Source organism: Hemiscyllium ocellatum, chromosome 5 (assembly GCF_020745735.1).
Source record: "Hemiscyllium ocellatum isolate sHemOce1 chromosome 5, sHemOce1.pat.X.cur, whole genome shotgun sequence".
NCBI classification, from domain to species: domain Eukaryota; kingdom Metazoa; phylum Chordata; class Chondrichthyes; order Orectolobiformes; family Hemiscylliidae; genus Hemiscyllium; species Hemiscyllium ocellatum.
The window spans coordinates 67,504,722-67,526,262 of record NC_083405.1 but is presented as its reverse complement, the minus strand read 5'-3'; the positions used below and the strand labels follow the sequence as shown (position 1 = coordinate 67,526,262).

At 39.5% G+C, this 21,541-nt stretch overlaps 1 protein-coding gene across 7 annotated transcripts in view; it reads left to right on the top strand.

Moving 5' to 3' along the window:
• cobl (cordon-bleu WH2 repeat protein) overlaps positions 1-21,541 on the top strand; it is a 352,002-nt gene that overhangs the window by 225,271 nt on the left and 105,190 nt on the right. For 6 of the 7 annotated variants that reach the window (XR_009644700.1, XM_060824844.1, XM_060824841.1 and 3 more), the window contains 2 exons: positions 12,092-12,203; positions 16,118-16,333. Coding sequence is in view for 6 of the 7 variants with exons in the window: in XM_060824844.1 (XP_060680827.1) it covers positions 12,092-12,203; positions 16,118-16,333 (328 nt within the window). In the remaining variant the exon portion in view is untranslated. The remainder of the gene's footprint in view (positions 1-12,091; positions 12,204-16,117; positions 16,334-21,541) is intronic. The other variant, XM_060824845.1, reaches the window with a different exon arrangement.

Genomic DNA, 21,541 nt, shown 5'->3' with positions numbered 1-21,541 from the left:
CCCACTTCCCTCATCTAAGTCTTTCATATATATTGAGATTAGGTGGTCTCCTCACACTAATCCTTGTGGTATTCCTATTATTCAGTGCCTGCCATTCAGAAAATGAACTGTTTGTTCCTATTCTTTGTTTTCTCTCTGCTAGCCAGTTTTCTATCCATCTCAATACATGAACTCCAAACCCTTTGCTTTAATTTTATGTTTGATCTTTTATGAAGGACTTCTGAAAGTGCAGATAAACCACATCCACTGGCTCCCTTCACTAATTCAATGAGTCGCATCCTTGAAGAATTCCAGCAGATTTGTCAAGCATGATTTCCTTCTCCAAAATCCATGCTGACACTACCTGTTCTTGCCACTTTTCTAAATGCTCTCCTATTAATGCTTATATCATGGACTCTTAACATTTTTCCCATTAATGGCATCAGGCTGATTGGTCTATAATTATCATTTTATTTGTGCCTTCTTTCTTGAATTGAGGGGTTATATTAACTACTCCCAAATATGTAGGAACTGTGCCAGCGTTTATAGAACCTCGGAAGATGACCATAAGCCAGCATTTCTAGGTCCATTTCTTTAAATACTCTAGGATGTAGACTATCAGGGCCTGGGATTTTATTGGCATTAAATCCTATGAATTTCCTCGACAGTATTTGCCTACTAATATTAATTTCCTTAGTACCGATCTCTCATTAAACCTATTTCTGATATGTTATTTGTGTGTTCATTTGTGAATACACTATGTGTTTAGTTGGTCAGCCATTTTTGTCACCCATTATATTTCCCATTTCTGTAGAATGGAAAGTTAACTGTAGAAACTTAGTTTTTATGTTCCCCCCAAGTTTATCCTCATAATCTAGTTTCCCTTTTTTCATTAATCCCTTTGTCTTCATTTGCTGAGGACACTTTAAACTGCTCCAACACCTCGGGTCTTTTTTTTCTGGCTAATTTGTAGATGCTTTCCTTGGATTTGATATGATATCTAATTTCTTTTGTAAGCCTTGGTTTAGCCACCTTTCTCATTTTGTGTATGCATCAGACAGAAATGAATGATTGTTGCCATTCATCCATACATTTTTTATAATGTTTGTTATTGTTTTTCCACCTTTTCAATAATGTTCCCCAATCTATCATAACCAATTAAGATAAAGGATTAAAATGAAGATGAATTGAAAGAAAGATCAGTGGACCATAAATGACAGAGAGTAGCTATAACAGTCCAGACTAAGTATGAGTGTTCCAATGAAATAAACATTTTTAAAATGAGAACATATAAAAACTAAATCAAAATGGAATGACCAAGATCAAAAGCAAGTTAAACCATAAATGAGCATTGGGAAAAATACTATAAGTAAATAAAACAGGTGAGAGAAATATAACTGAGATGGAGAACTTGAAGTGTGTTTACTGTGAGATATTCAAAATAGAAGGGACCAACACAGTTCAGGAATGAAAAGGTACTTTTAAAAACTCTTTCATAGGATGTTGGTGTTGCTGGCTAGGCCTGCATTTGTTGCCTATCCCTAATTGCTCAGCGGGCTGTTAAGGGTCAACCACATTGCTGTGGGTCGAGAGTGTGGTGCTGGAAAAGCACAGTAGGTCAGGCAGCATCTGAGGAGCAGGAAAATCGACATTTCGAGCAAATGTCCTTCATCAGGAATGAGGCTGTGAGCCAAGGGGGTAGAGGTAAATGGGAAGGGGGTCTTGAGCTGGGGGAAGGTAGTTGAGAATGCGATAGGTACATGGAGGTGGGGGTAATGGTGACAGGTTGGAGAGGAGGGTGGAATGGATAGTTGGGAAGGAAGATGGACAGGTAGGACAGGTCATATTGGTAGTGCTGAGTTGGAAGATTAGAGCTGGGATAAGGTAGGGGGAGGGGAAATGAGGAAATTGTTGCAATCCCCGTTGATGCCGTAAAGTTGGAGGGTCCCGAGGCAGAAGACGATGTGTTCTTCCTCCAGGCGTCGGGTGGTTAGGGAGTGGTGATGGAGGAGGGCCAGGACCTCCATGTCCTTGGTGGAGTGGGAGGGGGAAGTTGAAGTGTTAGGCCATGGGACGTGGGGTTAGTTGGTGTTGGTGTCCCGTTGCTGTGGGTCTACAGTCACATGAAGGCCAAGCCAGATAAGGGTAGCAGTTTCCTTCCCTTAAGAACATTAGTGAACCAGATGAGTTTTTTCTGACAATTGAATTGTGGTAGTCATTACATTCTTCATTCCAGATTTAAATTCAAATTTCACCACCTGGCTGTTTGGATTAACGGTCCAGGGATAATACCACCAGGCCACCACATCCCCAGTCTCATAGTATCTAAAATATAGGAAAACATAATGGCGTTTAAAAACATAGCAAGGGGCTGGTAAGATGTGAGTGGACAATAATTGTGGACTTGGGGGTGAGGATATGACACTTTGAAAGCTTTCGACTCTAGGTTTTTGGAGATCACTAGGGTAGAATCAGGTCTTGAAAATGAGTTTGAAGTGATTAATACAATTATGTTGAGTTATCATGAGAGGAGAATTAGTGTAGAACGAATGGAAATGAAGAGTTGAATTTTGTTGATGGTGCTGAGGTTGCACAAGTGGGAACCCTGGGGTGACATCTTGTTAGCCACAGGAGATCCTACCACAGACAGTGATATCCCATTAAGAGGGACAGCTCACCCCAAGAACTACTGGCCCAATCAGAAGACAGGCAATCTCAACATTGCCTCTGCTGGTGGTCAGTACTTAAGCTGGTTTAATTGTGAAGGTGGCATCAGTTGGAGAGCATATCTAAAGTGTTGGAGTAGGTGAGGTCTGACTTCCAGAGACTTATACATTTCCAATTGCGCAGTCAAACTCAACCTGATGATAGATATGGAGAGATATTATAAACTTTCAATTCAAAGCTTCACTTCTGAATTTAGAAAGTTTGTTTAACTCACTGCTAATATATTGCAATGTCTCAGCATTTTTCTGGCTGAAACCCTTGCAATTTCTTGAACCTAAGTGTAAATATTTTCACCAATATCTCTTTCTCTGCGTTTTTGTTAAATCCAATAAGTTTCTTGTGTGAGCTTCTTTTTTGGTTCCCTTGTATTGTTGGAATTCTGTCCTCTTCCTCCACAATGAAAATTAATACAAAGCATATATTTAACAAGACTGCAAATTCCTTATTGTTCATGATAATATTGCTTTCACCTGTCTTTAATTGTTCCATTCTCTGCTTTATCACTTTCTTTCTTTTAATTGTTTTAATGATTTTTTTGCGATGACGTTTGATTAATTTCTACATTTTCCATTGTTGCCCCTCTTATTTTCTTTCAAGTCTTTTGTTGTAATTGATAGCTCATGTAGATTATTGGATATCCTCTGCTTGTTGTGTATAATTTTGTCTATTCTTTGAGCTTGATAATTATTATGATCTAAATTCTGCAGAATTCCTTAACCTGTTCTAACTTTGGTGAGAGACTGACAGATATCCAATAGAAGCACAGTGTAATAACTGTAGGATTGTTCTCCTTGGGTCCCACTGACTTGTTGAAAGTATAGTAGTAGAGTGAGAGAACATTAATGGATTTTTGACATTCATGCTTAGATGTAGAGAAGAAAGGATCCTCCTGGTTTTTTAGTCATAATCAGATTTGCTACTGAAATCATTAGACTTCAGCCGTAATCACTCCACTCTGTGGCTACTGGGTATTTTGCAAAAAGCTCATCACCTCAACCTTGAGCTTTCCATATCTGTTCCCTGCTGGAGTCTATTCCATCATCTATTCCTGCTATTATCAATCAAATATTACTATGTTTTGTAACATAGCACATTAAATACATTTGTCCATAACATTCATATCACTATTGAATTTCCTTTACAAAGACAAGTGGGTCATTTTATTTTCATTACGGGATCAATAAAGAATTTCTTTTTATTCTGTAGTTATTAATCCTGAACTGTCAGAAGTAGGTCATGCGGTAATGTTATGAAGAGTGTAATTGACTTATGCTTTGTGAAAATTCATTTGGGGATGAAATTTTTCCAGTTTCAGGACGACTTTTAATTAACCAAAAATGCTGAAAATATAAAGATTAATTTTACGAGCAGTGCTTGAAAGCATGAACATAAATAATTGAGACATTCCAATTGAACTGCTCAATGGATATTGTGGTATTAAAGTTTGGTAGGGGAATTACTTCAGATAAGATTGTTAAGAACTGAATTTCCCATAAAGGAAGCAGTAAGCCATAACAAATGACTTCCATGACTATTGTTTTGATACACAAAAGTTCAAATGAAAGATGTATTATTTTGTTAGATTTTGGCTTCCTGCTTCTTTGGCAAGCAAATAGCTTGCTCACAAAACAAAAATCACTTGTTTTTTTCAAGTCTACACGACGAACCAATTTTTTGTAATCTTGTTAGAACTTACAAAGAGTGCTACTCTAATTGATCTAACAGACAACTGATCAAAACTGTTGAACTCTATCCAACAAGAATGAAACTCAAATTTCTTTTAGAACGAAAAAGTTTAGAAACAGCATGTGCAATTTTTAAAAATTTTTATCCAAAGTTGGATGACTATCAAGTCTGCCATGGATGGCACTCAAACTTGGGTGCACTTACAGTGAGGCAAGCTACAATATGATTTTGTTTTAACCTTTATCAGACACTCTCTCATTGAGATATTTCTTTTAGCACTTTGGTCAAGGACTGATGAAATGCATTGGCAGCAGGAACTTGCAGACCAGAGACTTAGATGTTTAGTCATCTGGTTGGAAAGTAGGAGCCTTACCCTCTGCTGATACAGGCCACTGTCTTGAAAACAACTTGTTAAATTTGTTGTGCATGACATCATTCTCTTTCACTTTGACAATAAACCATAGTTGAGTTTTTTAATGATTTTTTTTAATGCCTGTCCAAGTTCTCAGGGTGTTCAGTACCATGTGATGTGACCTCTTTATGGGTGGTTTGGATTAATTTTGATTGAAGGACTGATTAACTCTCTTCTTTTGGAACAAAATGCTTATTGTGTGCTGTGGTGCTGTACCGACCTTAGTTTAATCTGTCAAAAGTTATTACATTATAGACAAAAAACAAAGTATTTTCACTAAGAATCATGATGTTGTTATTTAAGTAGATTTTCTTCCAATTGTCCATGGGATGTGAGCAATGATGGCAAGGCCAGTATTTGTTGTCCATCCATAATTGTTCTTCAGAATATGTTGGTAAGCTGCTTTCTTGAATCACTGCAGTCCAGTTTGTGTAGGTACATGCAGGTACTGTTGAGAAAGCACTTTCAGAACTTTGATTTGTGATTGTAAAGGGATAGCAACGTAACTCCAAATCAGAGGGAACATTGTAGGTGGTGGAGTTCCCATGGTTCTGCTGTCCATGTCTATCCAGTTGGTAAAGGTCCTGGGTTTAGAAGTTGATATCATGGAGGTTGATGGGCTGCTGCAGCTTATCATGTAAATAGTACACACTCTTGCAATAGTATGCCTGTGATGGTGGGAGTAAATGTTTAAGGTTGTGACTGAAGTGACTATCATCTGGGCTGCTTTGTTTTGCGTGGCATTGAGCTTCTTGATTGTTGTTGATGCACTCTCATTCAGGTGACTAAAGAGTGTTCCACCATACTCCTGACTTAAACTAGGAAACTGGACAAACTTTGGAGAAGTATATGGTGTGTTACTTGCCTCAAAATTCTCAGCCCCTTTCTGAAACTGCAGTTATTTGGTTACCCCTGCTATGTTTCTGCTCTGCGCTGAACCCAAATGTGATCATGGGTAATTCAGCGATGATAATGCTGTTCACTATCAAATGGAGTTTGATTCTGTCTTGCAGAAGATGGTCATCATCTGGCACTTTTGTGGCATGAATGTTACTAACCACTCATTAGTCCACATCTGAAGGTTAATGAGACCTTATTGCCCATCAGTGTAAGACTACTTCGGTAATCCAGAGTCCGGAATGGTTCTGAATGGTACGCGACCATCAGCAAGCATCCCAACATCTGGCCTTATGATGGAAGGCAGATCATTGAGGAAACAGTTGTCAATGTGTAGACTGTGAGCAAAACATTGATGGATTCCAGGAACAATGTTTTGAGGCTGAGATAATTAGTCTGCAACAATTACAACCATCTTCCTTGGTGCTTGATTTCACTCCAGTCAGTGGAGAGCATTCATCCTGATTCAATTATGCATGGGCTCCTCCATGGCATATACAGCAAACAGAATTCAACATAAAGATGAAAACAATACTTCAGTAGCCTCTTAGAAAATATTAAAGATGGCAAGACATGTAATGTGTCACAGTTGCAACATGTGGGACTTTACTGGATTGGTCCAGGACACATACATCTGCAACAAGTATTTAAGTTTGAGCAGCTTTATCTCAGACTTCATGAGCTGGAAGCTGAACTACTGACACTGCAAAACGTCAGGGAGGGGAAAGCCAACTGAATTCTTTGTACAAGGACAAAGCCACAACCAAAAGGACTAGCCACTCTACCATACGTCAGGAGCGTCTCAGAACTGACAGCCAGACTACTGCGACCCTTAGGACTCATAACAGCACACAAGCCAACATCCACGCTCAGACAACAACTCACTAGAACAAAGGACCCAATACCCAGCATGAGCCAAACTAACGTAGTTTACAAAATACCATGCAAGGACTGCACAAAACACTATATAGGACAAACAGGAAGACAGCTAACAATCCGCATCCATGAACATCAGCTAGCCACAAAACGACACGATCAGCTATCTCTAGTAGCCATACACTCAGACAACCAGCAACATGAATTTGACTGGGAAAACACCACTATCATAGGACAAGCCAGACAGAGAACAGCCAGAGAATTCCTAGAAGCATGGCATTCATCCCCAAACTCCATCAACAGACACATTGACCTGGACACCATATACAAACCACTACAGCTGAAACTGACACCCGGAAACGGCAAAAACATCCATCAACAGACACATCGACCTGGACCCCACATACAAATCACTGCAGCTGAAACTGACACCCGGAAGCGGCAAGAACAAACCAATATAAATACCGGAAGAAACATCAAAGCAGCGCTTCACACGAGGCTCCAATAGCACTGATGATGTTCCCTAGCCAGGGAACGAAACGTTTGCAGCAAAAACTTCCAGCTCGGCGAGCAGAACCACAACGACATAGTTACAGTTGGTTGTCTGATTTGGTCAGTGTTTAGGACCAGAAAAGTGTGACTGTGACTAAGACAGGTAAGGAAATGCATTGGGCAAGACCATAGAACTTCATCCTTTGCAATTGTCCAACAGGTTTGAGGTGTTTTAAGCTTGTCTGGGTGAGATTGAGGACTGTAGGTGAATGAGCTAACTGCCCATGGCACTGTGGTACAGGAGGCCATTCAAGAAAAGGGTGTATAAAGGAATGTAAGGATAGGAGGTGACAGTGTAGTAAAGTGAATTGATATTGTTCCCTGCAACAAAGAGCATGAGGCCAGATGCTAGGGTTCAGACATCTGTTCAGTATTCATTAAGGTACTATACCAACTGCATGCGCAAGACAAAGCTTAAAGACTTGTTTCTGTTTTTCGGTATTTTTGATCTTGGACAGAAATTGGAAAAGGACTGTTTTAAAAAATATATATTAAGGTAAGGATTAATGGACTTTTTAAAAGTAAGTCACCCACATATATTTTAAATGCTATTTAAAGTGCTGTTTGTTCACACAGCGGGAGGAGGTTACTGTAGATGAGATGGCACCAAGGAGTGTGGACAAAGTGAAATTCAGCTGGCATCAAGTGGCTGATTGGTCTGTTGAGTGGTGACCAATTTTGAACAAAGACCTTCTGCCTGCCAGCAATTATATGATTGGATCCCATGTAGTTGAACAACTTGTAGGTGAGAATGGTATAGCCAGAAACCTTTGGAACTCTGAAAAGGGAGTTATTGCCTTTCTGTCTGCAGTAAAAAATACCTAAAACCTGAAGAAAGCTAGTTTATTTTCCCCTGGCATTTGCTGTAAGATACTTTTTAACCAATAAATTGGAGACTTATAATTTGTGAACCCCCCCCTTTCCAAAACTTGCTCTGTGCCTCATGCAAGCAAGTGTTAGAACCCGGAGAAGAGAGATCGAGGAGCAGCAAGGCCTGTCAAGCTAAAAAGATCATCTCAGTGAACCCTGTGGACAGGAGCCATTGAGCTGCTATTTGAGTTTTCCCTCCACCACAACACCATTTTGTTTTTGTCTGTCTGTGATTGTCAGAAAGTTTGTGGAAGAAGTGTTATAATACTTTCAACTTATTATGAAGGTACAGCAAGTAATTAGCAAAAGCTAATAGAATGTTATTTTTTATAACAAGGTGAAATTTAATACAAAAATACAGATCTTATGCTTTAGTTAGACAAAGTGTGGTGAGATTGAATCTGGCGTTCCGTTCACTACATTGGTCGTCTTAATAAGGGACCTTTACAAGGTCACTTAATTGCATTGGAGGTCATTCAGAGTCCTAGAGTCATACAACATGGAAGCAGACCCTTTGGTCCAATCAGTCAATACCAAACATAATCCCAAACTAAACTAGTCGCACCTGCCTGCTCCTGGCCCATATCCCTTCAAACCTTTCCTATTTGTATACCTATCTAACTGTCTTTTAAATGAAGTAATCATACCCACATCCATCACTTCCTCAGGAAGTTCATTCCATACGTGAATCACTCTGCGTTAACAACAAGTTTCCCCTCATTTCGTTTTTAAATCTCTCTCCTCTCACCTTAAAAATTTGCCCCCTTCTCTTGAAAACCCCCACCCTAGGGAAAAAACAACTACCATTAACTCTACCTATACTCCTCGTTATTTTATAAACTTATATTAGGTTGCCTCTCAATCTCCTACATTCCAGTGAAAAAAGTTCTAGCCTATTCAGCCTTTCTTTATAACTCACACTTTTCATACCTGGTAACATTCTGGTATATCTTTCCTGAACCCTCTCCAGCTTAATAATAGCCTTCCAATAACTGGGCCACCAGAACTGACATAGTTTTCAGAAGAGGCCTCAACAATTTCCTGAGTCAAAAAGTGTGGTGCTGGAAAGGCACAGCAGGCCAGGCAGCATCCAAGGAGCAGGAGAGTTGATTGTCCTGCACAACCTCAACATGACTTCCCAACTCTTAGACTCAAAGGACTGAGCAATGAAGGCAAGCCAAACATATTTTTAACAACCCTGTCTATATGTGATGCAAACTTTAAAAAATTACGTACCTGCATCCTTAGGTCTCTCTGTTCTACAGCACTACCTGAGGCCCTACTATTAATTGTATAAGCCCTATTCTTGTTTGTTGTATCAAAATGCAATATGACATTTATCCAGATTGATCTCTATCTGCCATTTTTCAGCCCATTGACCCATTGGTTGAAATCTGTTTGTAATCTTAGAAAAGCTCCTTCACCGTCTACTTTGCCACCAATTTTCATGTCATCCACAAACCTACTAAACATGCCTTTTTCCCTCTCCTCCAAATCAATTATTCAAATGACAAACAACGGAAAACCTGGAATCAATCTGTGTGGAACACCGCTGGTTACAGGCCTCCAGTCCAAAAAGCAAACATCCACTGCTCTGTTTCCAGCCATAAAGCCAATTATGTATTCAATTGGCAAGCTCACCCTGAATCCCATATGATCTGATTTTATTAATTAGTCTACCATGCAGAACCTTGTCCAAGGTTTTACTAAAATCCAAATAATCAATGTCTGCTGCTCTCTGCCATCATCAATGCTTTTGGTAACTTGCTCAAAAAACTCATCAAGTTCGCGAGATATGATTTTCCTCACACAAAACCATTGCTGACTGTCCCTAATCAATTTCTGCCCCGCTAAACATACATAAGTCTCATATTTTATAATCAAATCCAACAATTTACCTACAACCAAAGAATGACATACAGGTCTATAGTTCCCTGGTTTCTCCTTACAACCTTTCTTAAACAGGTATGACATTAGCCACCCTCCAGCCATTAGGCACCTCACCTGTAGTTATAGATTATGCAGATATTTCTGCTAGGGGTCTTGCAATTTTTGCCCCTACTTTCCCCAAGTTTAAATCAGGTCCTGGAGATTTATCCACCTTTATATTCCCTGAGACACCCAGAACCTTCTCATCTGTAATTAGAACTGGTTTTAAACATGAATGTTTATTTCTCTGCATTCTCAAGGCTCCATTTCTTACTAAACTAATAATGAGCAGATTGCTTTCTGAGGAGAGATTATACAGGTTAGGCGTTTACTCGCTGGTGTTGAAAAGAAACATGGAAACATCAAAAATAGGAGGTGGATCAGGCCAATTAGCCGTTAGAGCCTGCTCTGCCATTCAGTATGACCAGAGCTGATCATCCAACTCAGTACCCTGTTCCCACTTCCTCCCTATATCCTTTGATCCTCTTACCCTGACTTCTCCTGAGAATACTCATTGTTTTGACCACAACCACTTTCTGTGACAGAGAATTCTACAAACTCACCATTCCGGGTGAAGAAATTCCTCCTCATCTCATTCTTAAATGGCCTACTGTCTATCTTTAATCAATGAGTTCTGTTTCTGGATTCCCTGGTCATTGGGAATGTTCTTTCTGCATTTAACCTGCCTAGTCCTGTTAGAATTTTATAGATGAGATTACCTCACATTCTTTAAACTCCAGTAAATACAGACCCAACCAATCTAGTGTTTCTTCATACATCAGTCCTGCCATCACAGAGCATGAAACAATTGATTGAAACATACAAAGTCCTGAAAAATCTTGACAGGGTAGATGTAAAAGGCAGTGTTTCTTTTCATGGGAGAATCCAGAACTCTCACTGTTTAAAAATCACGGTCACTAATTTATAACAGAAATGAGGCAAATTATTTTCTCTCACAACTCTCTTTATAGCTTACTCTCTGAAAAGGTGGTGGAAGCAGAGTCCTTCAAATATTTTTAAGACAGATGTAGATTCTTGTCATACAAAGTGTTTAAAATTAATCAAGGAAGGCAGGAATGCTGACTTGAGTTTAGAGTCTGACAAACCATTATCTCATTGAATGGCAAAGTAGGCTTGAAAGGCTAAATGACTCACTCTTACTCCTTATTTGAATGTTTATTTATATGTTCTTAAATGTCTTGATGTCAAAAGCAGACATTGTCATGCACCTCTTTTGTTTATATTTGGACCAAGGCAGTCCACTTGCTACGGGCTCATTGTGCATCTCGAACAGCTAGGGTGTGGTTGAGCTATCTTGAATGTTTCTCTTAGTTCTGTCTTACCCTGTCACTGGCTAGGCTAGTGTTTAATTAGCTTGGACAGGGTGATTGTAGGCTGCTTTTTTAATTGCTGCAGCCCTTGCTGTCCTATTCCACTGATCTTCACCCTAATAGATATATCCAAGAATGGTGGTGGGGAACCTGGGACATTGGCTATAAGGTGTATCTTTATGTCAGGCTATTGTTTGGCTCGGCAAGGAGACACTTCCAACTTTTGACACAAGTCTCCAGATGTTGGTTTGTCAGCGGGTTAAAGTGTGACTTTATTCATTGTAGTTCTTTTGTCAAGCTGGGTGGTTCGTCCTCTTTTGTTCATATTCAACTTTTCTGTATCTGTTTGATGAAACTGATTGGCTTGCCAGGCCTTTTGAGAAGGTAGTTAAGAATCAACTAAATTGCAGCAGGTCTGAATTAAAATAATCAAGCCAGGATGGTAGATTTTTACAACAAGCTGTAGTCATTATTTTTGCAAATAACTTCTTCATTCCAGACTTTCTCGTCAAGTTCTATCAGCTACCAAAGTGGGAATTAAATTCTTGTCACTGGTGTGTTACTCTGGGCGATAGGGTTACTACTTGATCAAAACAACTGCTATATAACTACATTATATTTTCACTCTACGTCTTTTCAGGTGAAAAAAAATTATAACTGCTTAATAACATTTATTACTCAGTGAATTATAAATGTAAAGCCTGTTCTGTTTTTGTAAAAAAACTTCACTGATATTATCAAGTTGAGAGTAGGAATAAAATTGGATATATGAATTGAAAACTGGCCCAAACACGTGTAAGAGTATCTAATGTTACTTTTTCTTTATGTGTAGCCTGGTGCTGAAACCCAAAATTCTATGCAGAAGAAACGACGTGCTCCAGCCCCACCATCTCGTATACCAAATAAATTAGACGGAACAGAATTTGAAAGGAACAATACTTTTGGTAGGTGGCAATGATTCATTCATTCGGTTTGGATTTTGAACACTTTTTTTCAGTACATGGCTTAACTCTAGTTACTGGGACAGAAAGACAAAGGTAATAGATATAGAATTATTAGCATGTAAGATCTAAAAAGGGAATTGGTCAGCTTGTTTTAATTTCTGAAAATTTCACTGAAGTAAAATTCTTTGTGACTCAGTTGTACATACTCCTACCTTTAACTAATACATCAACCATTAACATGAATAATAAACTAGTTATTTTGCAGTGTCTGAAATTTTGGAATGTGGTTCACAAAAGCTGTATATTTGATGATCAAGTCACTGACATGGGAGACAGTGGCATTGTAGTGTTGTTACTGAATTATAAATCCAAAACTGCAGGATAATTGCTCTGGGGGGATAGGGTTTGACTGTCATCATGATAGATGCACAAATTTGAATAACATTTTAAATGTCTGCAATTAAAATGCTAGCCTAAAGAGGAGCATGCAGTCATTTTTGATGCACAGAAATACCAGATTGTGAAAGGAAATCACCCATCCTTACCTGCTCTGGCCTCACAACACTCTGAATGGCCCAACAGGTCAAACAATTATGTGAAAAGCTTCTCAAAGTTCTGAAGCAAGGAAGGAAACATCTTGACCACTTGACGTTGACCATTTAATGCTGAAAGAGATTGCCTGGCACTGACCTAGGGAATGGAAATTTCCACAGCAGACTCCATATTGACTTTCAAAGTTCTCTTTCTCAACATATGTGGGCTTGTTCTAAAGTTTTGAGATCTGTCCTGCAGGTTAGTGAAGCAACTATCTGAAATTAAGTTAAAGGTATGATTCTGAAGTTTTATCCTACACACAACTATAAACATCCCTGGAATGTCCCACCAGCAAAGCAACTCACCAGATGTATTGTACAATAATTTACAGTCATGGAGGATTTGCTTTTGGAGTGCTTATATTGACCCTCGATCCCATGAATCTCATGGCATCAGCAAAATGTTGAAGGAAACCCCCGCATCCTGATTATTACTTACCACCTTGGTGCCTCCACAGTCCTGCCTCATTCAGTCCTGATTGGCAGTGGACAGTTCAACACTTAACAGGATTAGGAAACTCTAGAACTATGACTATTCCTCAAAATTGGGGTAACCCAGCACATAAACACAAAAGAGAAGACTGATACATCTGCATATATCTTTACCCAGAAGTGCTGAGTGGATGATGATCTTAACCTACTCCTGGCTCCCAGTATTAGAGTTATCAGGAAATGACTGAGGGTACTGGTTAGTGTGAAAGCCCAGACAACATTATGTCACTGATACTCTAGAACTAACCACATCCTTCGCCAAACTTCCAGTACAGCTATAATTCTGGCATAAATCTGACAATGTGGAAAATTACCCAGGTTTGTCTGTTTACAAAAAGTGGGACAAATACATTCTAGCCATTTAAAACCTGACAAGTTGAACTGCGATCATCAGCAAAATGATAGAAGGGGTTGTCAACAGTACCATCGAGCAGCACTTAGTCAGCAATAACCTTCTCACTGACACTCAGTTCAAGTTCTGCCAGCTACTCAGCCCCAGACCTAATTACAACCTTTGTCCAGACATGGACAAAAGATCTGAACTTCAGAGGTGAGATGACATGTCATGGCAGGATTTGATTTAATGTAGCATCAGGGAATCCTGGCTTCTTGCTTCTTAAATGAAGAGGTATCAGGATGGATAATTCAAGCAAGCATACATAGCACAAATGAAAATGGTTTTAATTGTAGGAAGTCAGTCATCTCCAACTCAGAATATCACTGTAGGAATTCTTCAAGGCAATATCCTAGATCCAGTAATATCTAGCTGCTTCCTTCCATCATAAGGTCAGCAGTGGAGATGTTTACTAATATTTGCACAATGTTCAGCAACATTCATGATTTCTTATGCAATAAAGGACCACGTGGGTTGAAAGTGTAGTGCTGGAAAAGCACAGCAGGTCATGCAGCGTCCGAATAGCAGGCGAATTGATGATTTGGGCAAAAGCCCTTCATCAGAGCCTCATTCTTGATGAAGGGCTTTTTCTTGCAATGTTGATTTTTCTGTTCCTTGGATGCTGCCTGACCTGCTGTGCTTTTCCAGTACTACACTCTTGACTCTTAATCTCCAGCATCTGTAGTTCTCCTAATAAAGGAGCTCATGTTGAAGATATGCTGCAAGAACTGGACAACATCGAGGCTTGGGCTGATAAGTGCCAACTAAAATTCACACCCCACAACTGTCAGACAACGATTAGATCAACCATCATCCTTTCATGTTAAATGGTATCACCGTCAATGAATATCCAATATCACGATCGTGGAGGTTACCATTGACAGGAAATTGACTTGTACCAGCTGTATAAATACTATGTCTGCAGGGGCAGATAAGATGCTGGGAATTCTTCGGTGAGAACTTAATTCCTGACTGGAGTAATTAACATGGTTTCAGCATCCTCTGAACCGATGGCCACTATTACCTCGAAGGACCCAGGCAGCAAATGCATGGAATCACCACCGTCTGCAGATTTCCTCTCCAAGCCACACATTACCCTGACTTGGAAGAACATTGCTGTTCTTTACTGTCACTAAGTCAGTTGTAGAACTCACTCCCTTACAGAAGCTATAACATGTGCTAGCTGTCAGTGTGGCAAACACATTGTCGGTGAATGCAACTAAATAATAGTGTTGGAAGGTACATAGGGCCAGTCCTCAGTTCATTTGGGATGGGATGAGAGAATGGAGTTTAAAGTGCGAGGGAGTCTCAGCCCTGATGGTTATGTGCCTTGATTACCATGGCTTTGTGCCTGCTGTGCCATTGCATTGTCAGTGCAGGGCAATACAAAATGCCAACACTTGTCTGGGTGCATGGCATCTTTAAAGATGTCACAAGTTTAAGGGATGCTGATCTTTCAAACAGGTATCTGGTGAGTGGCAAGTTGTTCTGGGAATGGTGAGTGGATAATGGGCTGAGAAGTGTGTAGAGTAGGTAGTTAATGAGACACATTTGGAGAGATGAAATATGAGTTCTCAAAAGGCCTCTTGAAGACCAACCTTTGGTGAAACTCAACAAAACTGACACTTAGCCAAAAAAAGTAAGATTCCGTTCAATGTTAAGGTTTCAGAACTTGCAGAATTTGCCTAAGATATTTTATATGTTTAAGAAGTGTAAGGGCAGGATAAGAGGAGAGATGAGGGAAGGACAAAAGGAGATGTTTTTGAAAAGGTGGAAGACAGGAAGGATTAGTTGACGTACAGGATGATGGTGCTGGCCAAATGTGATCTTTATAGAACAAGCAAAACAATAACAGAGGATGATTCCATTGTTTCAGAAATGGAAAAATGCAGAATCATTATTGATGTTACAATGTAAAAAAGTGAAGATGGAGTTTATGATCTGAAATTATTAAATTGATGTTGAGTCCAAAAGGTTGCAGGGGAACTAACACAACACTGTGCTTTTTTTCAAGTTGATGATTAGATTAACTGGAACAGTGAAAGTTGCTATCAGCAAAAGAGTCAAAGAGGGAGAAGTTATGCAATTCATCATGAAAGCATACTGAAATGAGGGATTAAACTCAAGGCTGTAGCTAACATATCTTTCTAGTTCCTATTTAATCAATAACTAAACTCATGACAGACTGGATTTTTCTTGAAACAGTTGTACATAGCATGACTTGTGTATAACTTAGTTGCAATGAAATCATTGTTATGATACTATACCTATATTATGGCTAACTTTCAGTGTTGCTGAGAGCTTCAGATGTGCGATATTTTTAATTATTGCTATTTTAGCTTTTCATCTGTTTGTGTTAAAGTACCTATCAGATAATATGGCTTTCAGTTTTATGTCCCAGACATACTTATTACCCTACTTGATCCCCTATCTAGGTATTGCTGGACGTCAGGTGCCATTTAAGCCTCCAAGAGGTGCATCGCCAGTGTCAGGCAAACTACGTAGTCCACCCCAGTTAACGATTCCTCCTCCCCCACCATACCCACCTTCTGCAGACAGTGAGATTGTCAACCAACCAGGAATGTCACCAGAGTATGATTTCACTAACATGGTGCCTGAAATTACTGAACATGGTGAATCGAAGCCTGAATGTAGGTCCTCTGAAAAGTATTCTGTCTTCTGTAGTCTTAACAAGGCAATCGTTTGTTCACATTGAGTATTTCTTGATTTTCGTCAGCCATTTCCAACTTTCCTTCAACAAATAGCAAACTTTGGAACTTGTGTTTTTTATATCATTTACAGTTTGGTTGTTTGTTCATTTGATGAAATATTATTAAGAATTACAAAGAAAATTATAAAACATTATGATGTATATTGATACAGACTTAGAAAGCCTAAGGTAAAGGAACCGCTAAGGGACAGTGACCATGATATGATAGAAGTCACCCTGAAGTTTGTGAGGGAAAAGCTGGAATCAGATGTAATAGTATTGTAGTTGTGCCAGGGTAACTACAAAGACATGAGGGAGGACCTGGCTGGAGTTTATTGGAAGGGGATTCCAGCAGGGATGACAGTGGAACAGCAACGGCACATGTTTCTGGGGGTAATTCAGGAGGCAGAGCAAAAATTATTCCAAGGAAGAAGAAACATACAACGGAACGGTGAGGCAACTATGGCCGACAGGGGAAGTCAGGGACAGTGTAAAAGCAAAACAAAAGCAAAACAAAGGAACTGAGGGAATTGTTGCAAAGTTTGCAGATGACACAAAGATAAATGGAGGAGCTGATAGTGTTGAGGAAGTGGGGAGGCTGAACAGGATGGAAGAGTGATCAAAGAGGTGTTAGATTATTTAGAATGTGAGAAGGTGTGAGGTTATGCATTTTTTAGGAAGAATAGAGGTATGGAATATTTTCTAAATGGGGAAAACTTTTGGAAATATGTGGTGAAGATTAGTAGGAAACAAGAGAAGTAGGAAACCTTTACAAACCAGCAGAGGATAAATAAAAAGATAATAATGGGGGAGAAGATGAAATCTGAGAATAAATAATCTCATAATATAAAAGAAGATTGCAAGATTTTGTTTTTTAGAACTAAAAGATAAGAGAGGCAAAAGTGGACATTAGATTGTTTGGAAATAAGTCTGGAGAAGTAGTAATGGGGAACAAAAAAAAGGCAGAGAAACTGACCAGCTACTTTGCATCAGTTTCCATAGCGAAAGACACCAGCACCACACCAAAAGTTCGAGAGAGTCAGGGCCAAAGGTGAATGTAATGACCATCACTTATGGAGAAGATGCTGAGAAAGCAAAAAGGTCAGAAGGTGATCAAATCACTGAACTGGCTGGACTTATCCCAGAGTTCTGAAGGAGATTGTAGAGGCATTGGTTGTGATCATTCAGGAATCATTGGAATTAAGCAGCATTGCAGAGGCCTGGAAAATGGCTAAGATAACACCCCTATTTCAGAAGGGAGGGAGGCAGATGACAGGAAACCATAGGCCAATTAACCTGACCTCAGTCATTGATAAGATTTCACAGTCCATTATGAAGGATGAAATTGTGGAGTACTTGGCAATGCGTGATGAAATAGAGCTGAAAAATGTGTTGCTGGAAAAGCGCAGCAGGTCAGGCAGCATCCAAGGGGCAGGAGAATCGATGTTTCGGGCATAAGCCCTTCTTCATGGCTTATGCCCGAAACGTCGATTCTCCTGCTCCTTGGATGCTGCCTGACTTGCTGCGCTTTTCCAGCAACACATTTTTCAGCTCTGATCTCCAGCATCTGCAGTCCTCACTTTCTCATGGTAAAATACAGTTGAGTCAATGTGGCTTCATACAGGGGAAGCCATGCCAGATAAATCAGTTCGAATTCAAGTTAGACAAAGGACGTGATTTATTGTGATTTCAAGAAGGACTTGACAGTATGTCACACATGAGGCTGCTAAATATGGTAAGAGTCCATGATGTTAAGGACAAGGTACTGGCATGGATAGAGGATTGGCTGACTGGCCGAAAACAGAGAATGGGGATAAAGAGATTGTTCGCAGAATGGTAGCCAATGACGAGTGGAATTCTGCAGGGTCTGTGTTGGGACCACAACTATTTGCATAATGCACTAATGATGTGGACAAAGGAACTGAGGGAATTGTTGCAAAGTTTGCAGATGACACAAAGGTAAGTGGAAGAGCAGATAGTGTTGAGGAAGTGGGGAGGCTGAACAGGATGGAAGAGTGATCAAAGAGGTGTTAGATTATTTAGAATGTGAGAAGGTGTGAGGTTATGCATTTTTTAGGAAGAATAGAGGTATGGAATATTTTCTAAATGGGGAAAGCTTTCAGAAATATGAAACACAACGGGACATAGAACTCTTTTTCAGGATTCTTTTAAAGATAACATGCAGGTTAAGTTGGCAGTCATGAAGGCAAATTCAATGTTAGCATAAATTTCAAGAGGGCTGTAATACAAGAACATAAATGTACTGCTGAGGCTGTATAAGACTCTGATCAGATGGTATTTAGAATATTGTGAGCAGATTTGGGCCCCATATCGAAGGGAAGATGTGCTGGTGTTGGAGGTTGGCAAGAATGATTTCAGGGATGTTGGGCTTGTCACTTGAAGATCAGTTGAGGACTTTGGGTCTATACACAAAGGAGTTTAGAACAATGAGAAGGGATCTTAATGAAACTTACAGAATACTAAGAGGTCTGGATAAAGTGGATGTGAAGAAGATGTTTCCACTAGTAGAAAAGACTAGGACCTGAGGACAAAGCAACCGAGTGAAGGGACAACCCTTTAGTACTAAGATGATGAGGAATATCTTGGTGGTGTTTCTGTGGAACTCACTGCCACAGAGGACTGTGGAGGCCAAGCTGTTGAATGTATTTAACATAGAGATAGATAGGTTCTTCATTGGTACGGGAAACAGATGCAAAGACAGGAAAATGTGGTTGAGAAACATATTAGATCAAATGGCAGATCAGATTCAAGGGGCCAAATGGCCTCATTCTGCTCCTATGTCTAATGACTTTATAGTCTAAATGGTATGGTAAGTATTTTCTTGACCCTGTTTGCTGTAATATTTCAACTCATAAATATTACATGATTCATGCATCAGATTAATGATGTTTAAAGGATCAAAGAAGGCAAAGGGTTACTTGCATTGATAATGCTATGAATTTGACCATTGTGCTTTCCTCACTAAAGTCTGAGTTGAGGCCAGCCTTTATTGGGAAGATTTCTTTCTGAATGCCAAAAAGATAAAAAATAACATGAGTTTGGACTGGGTCTGTTCCCCCTGCTGCATTACACAACATAACACTGAAAAAGCACTACAGGACAATAATTGCAATTTTCCACTTGCACTGGAATGTAGGAACTCGGATACAGGATTATTCAATTTAGCTCCTCCAGAGTGATATGCCATTCATTGAGATAATGACTAACTTGTGACCTAATTCCATGTACGCACCTTTTCCCCATATTGTTTTGATATCTTTGCTTAACAACAGACTATCAATCTTAGTTTTAAAATTAACATCCGATTTGGCATCCATTATCATTTGCAGAAGGGAGTTCCAAATTTCTATCACCCTTTGAGTATAGGAGTGTATTCCTAATTTATGTCTTTGTATTCCTAGCTCTAATTTTCAGGTAATATCTGCAAGATGTAGACTCCTTAATCAATAGAACTTTTCTTTCTGTCTATTCCTCTATTTAAGCTCCTTGAAAGTCATAACACTTTGATCAAATTCATAATCTTCTGAATTCCAGAAAATACAACCCTTGTCTGTGCAATCTTTCTAATAATCTAAACCGTAGAGTTGAGGAACGATTCTGGTGAATCTACACTGCACTGCATCCAAGCTCTCTATTTCCTTCATAAGTTGTGGTGCTCACAGTACTCCTGATGTGGTTTGATTAGTGCTTTATATATCTGAAGAATAATATCTACCTATTTGTTTTCTTAAGAAGATATCAAGGCCAGCATTCCATTGGCTTTTATGATTATTTTCCTGACCTTTTCAAGACATTTTAATTGTCTATGTACCCACCTGTGTTTGGACCTTCACTGTCTCTAGCTTTTCACCACTTATAAAGGAATTGGTTCTATCCTGCGAGATCCACAGTTGGTGTCCTCACACAAATTTATTTGTACTGAAATACATTTGCCACAGTTCTATGTCTTCAAACCATCTAGCATTTTTTTGTGATTTTTGTCTAAAATGCTTTTCAGTATGGTGGCGGCCGTATTGGATTAGGTTCTGAAAATGTTAATGCAGATGAGTGCATAAACTCTAACCAATAAGATGATCTTGAGTACAAAACAGCTAAAGCTCTCAGAGGAAATCAACCTAACATTAGACCTTCTCATAACCTTAATAACAGTGTCTAGTATGCTCATATAATTTGTACCAGATTGCTACCATGCAGTAAATTAAATCTTATTTCAGACATTCTCCTTAGAATAACAAGTGTTTTCCTCTTATCATATTTGACAGAGAAGGCCTTGTCAATCCCAACCCAAAATCAGGATAGTGGCACCAAATCTACCTTATGGTCACTCAAAATGCAACTACCACATACATTATCATGACTATGCATAAGGATTCATGACACATTATGGTACCAGTGGGAGACATTGCTTCATCTTAAAATGTTCAGCAGATTTGGAAAAAACTGAGTATCCAATCCATTATCTAAGTTGGTGATTATTGCACCGAATGGTTGAGGCCCAGTACAGGTGTTGTAGGTCATCAAGGGTGGTTTTAATGAACGAAAGGGGGGTGTTGCCTTTCCACCTGTGAGCCAGCAAAAGCCCTTTGCTTTTGGGGAAGGCTCACTATATTAACTGCTAATCATTGGCAGTGGCCTTCTGAAGAATCAAGGCCAACATGGATCTAAGTCCCATCTGCTTATCAGAGTCCAGAAACTCAGCAGTCCCAAGAGACAGTCAGTGTCTGCTGCCAGTATAACACCTTTCTGAGGTCTATAAAATCTGCAGCTGATAGGATTCCAGAATTAAGGATGTGATTGAAGGATGTTGGTAGCAAGGGAGGGGGTTGTTGTCAGCTATCCTTTCCTGATGTCTACGACCTCAATCAAATACTATGTGGCCGACAGCAAGGACAACATCCCCCACCCACCCCCCCCCCCACTCCGTGATCTCTTACCAGCAGCAGTGGGATCAGTCGCAAAACAGGAATGAAATACTACTTTAAAAGCTGTGATTGATAGAGGAGTAGCAAGGCTGTTAATGAGCCTTACCATTTTGAATTAATTATGGCAGTGGCAACTGCCAACTTCCCAGGCAATTACATTGCCTTCACTGCCAAACATGCCAAAGGGGAGGGTATTAGTCATCCAT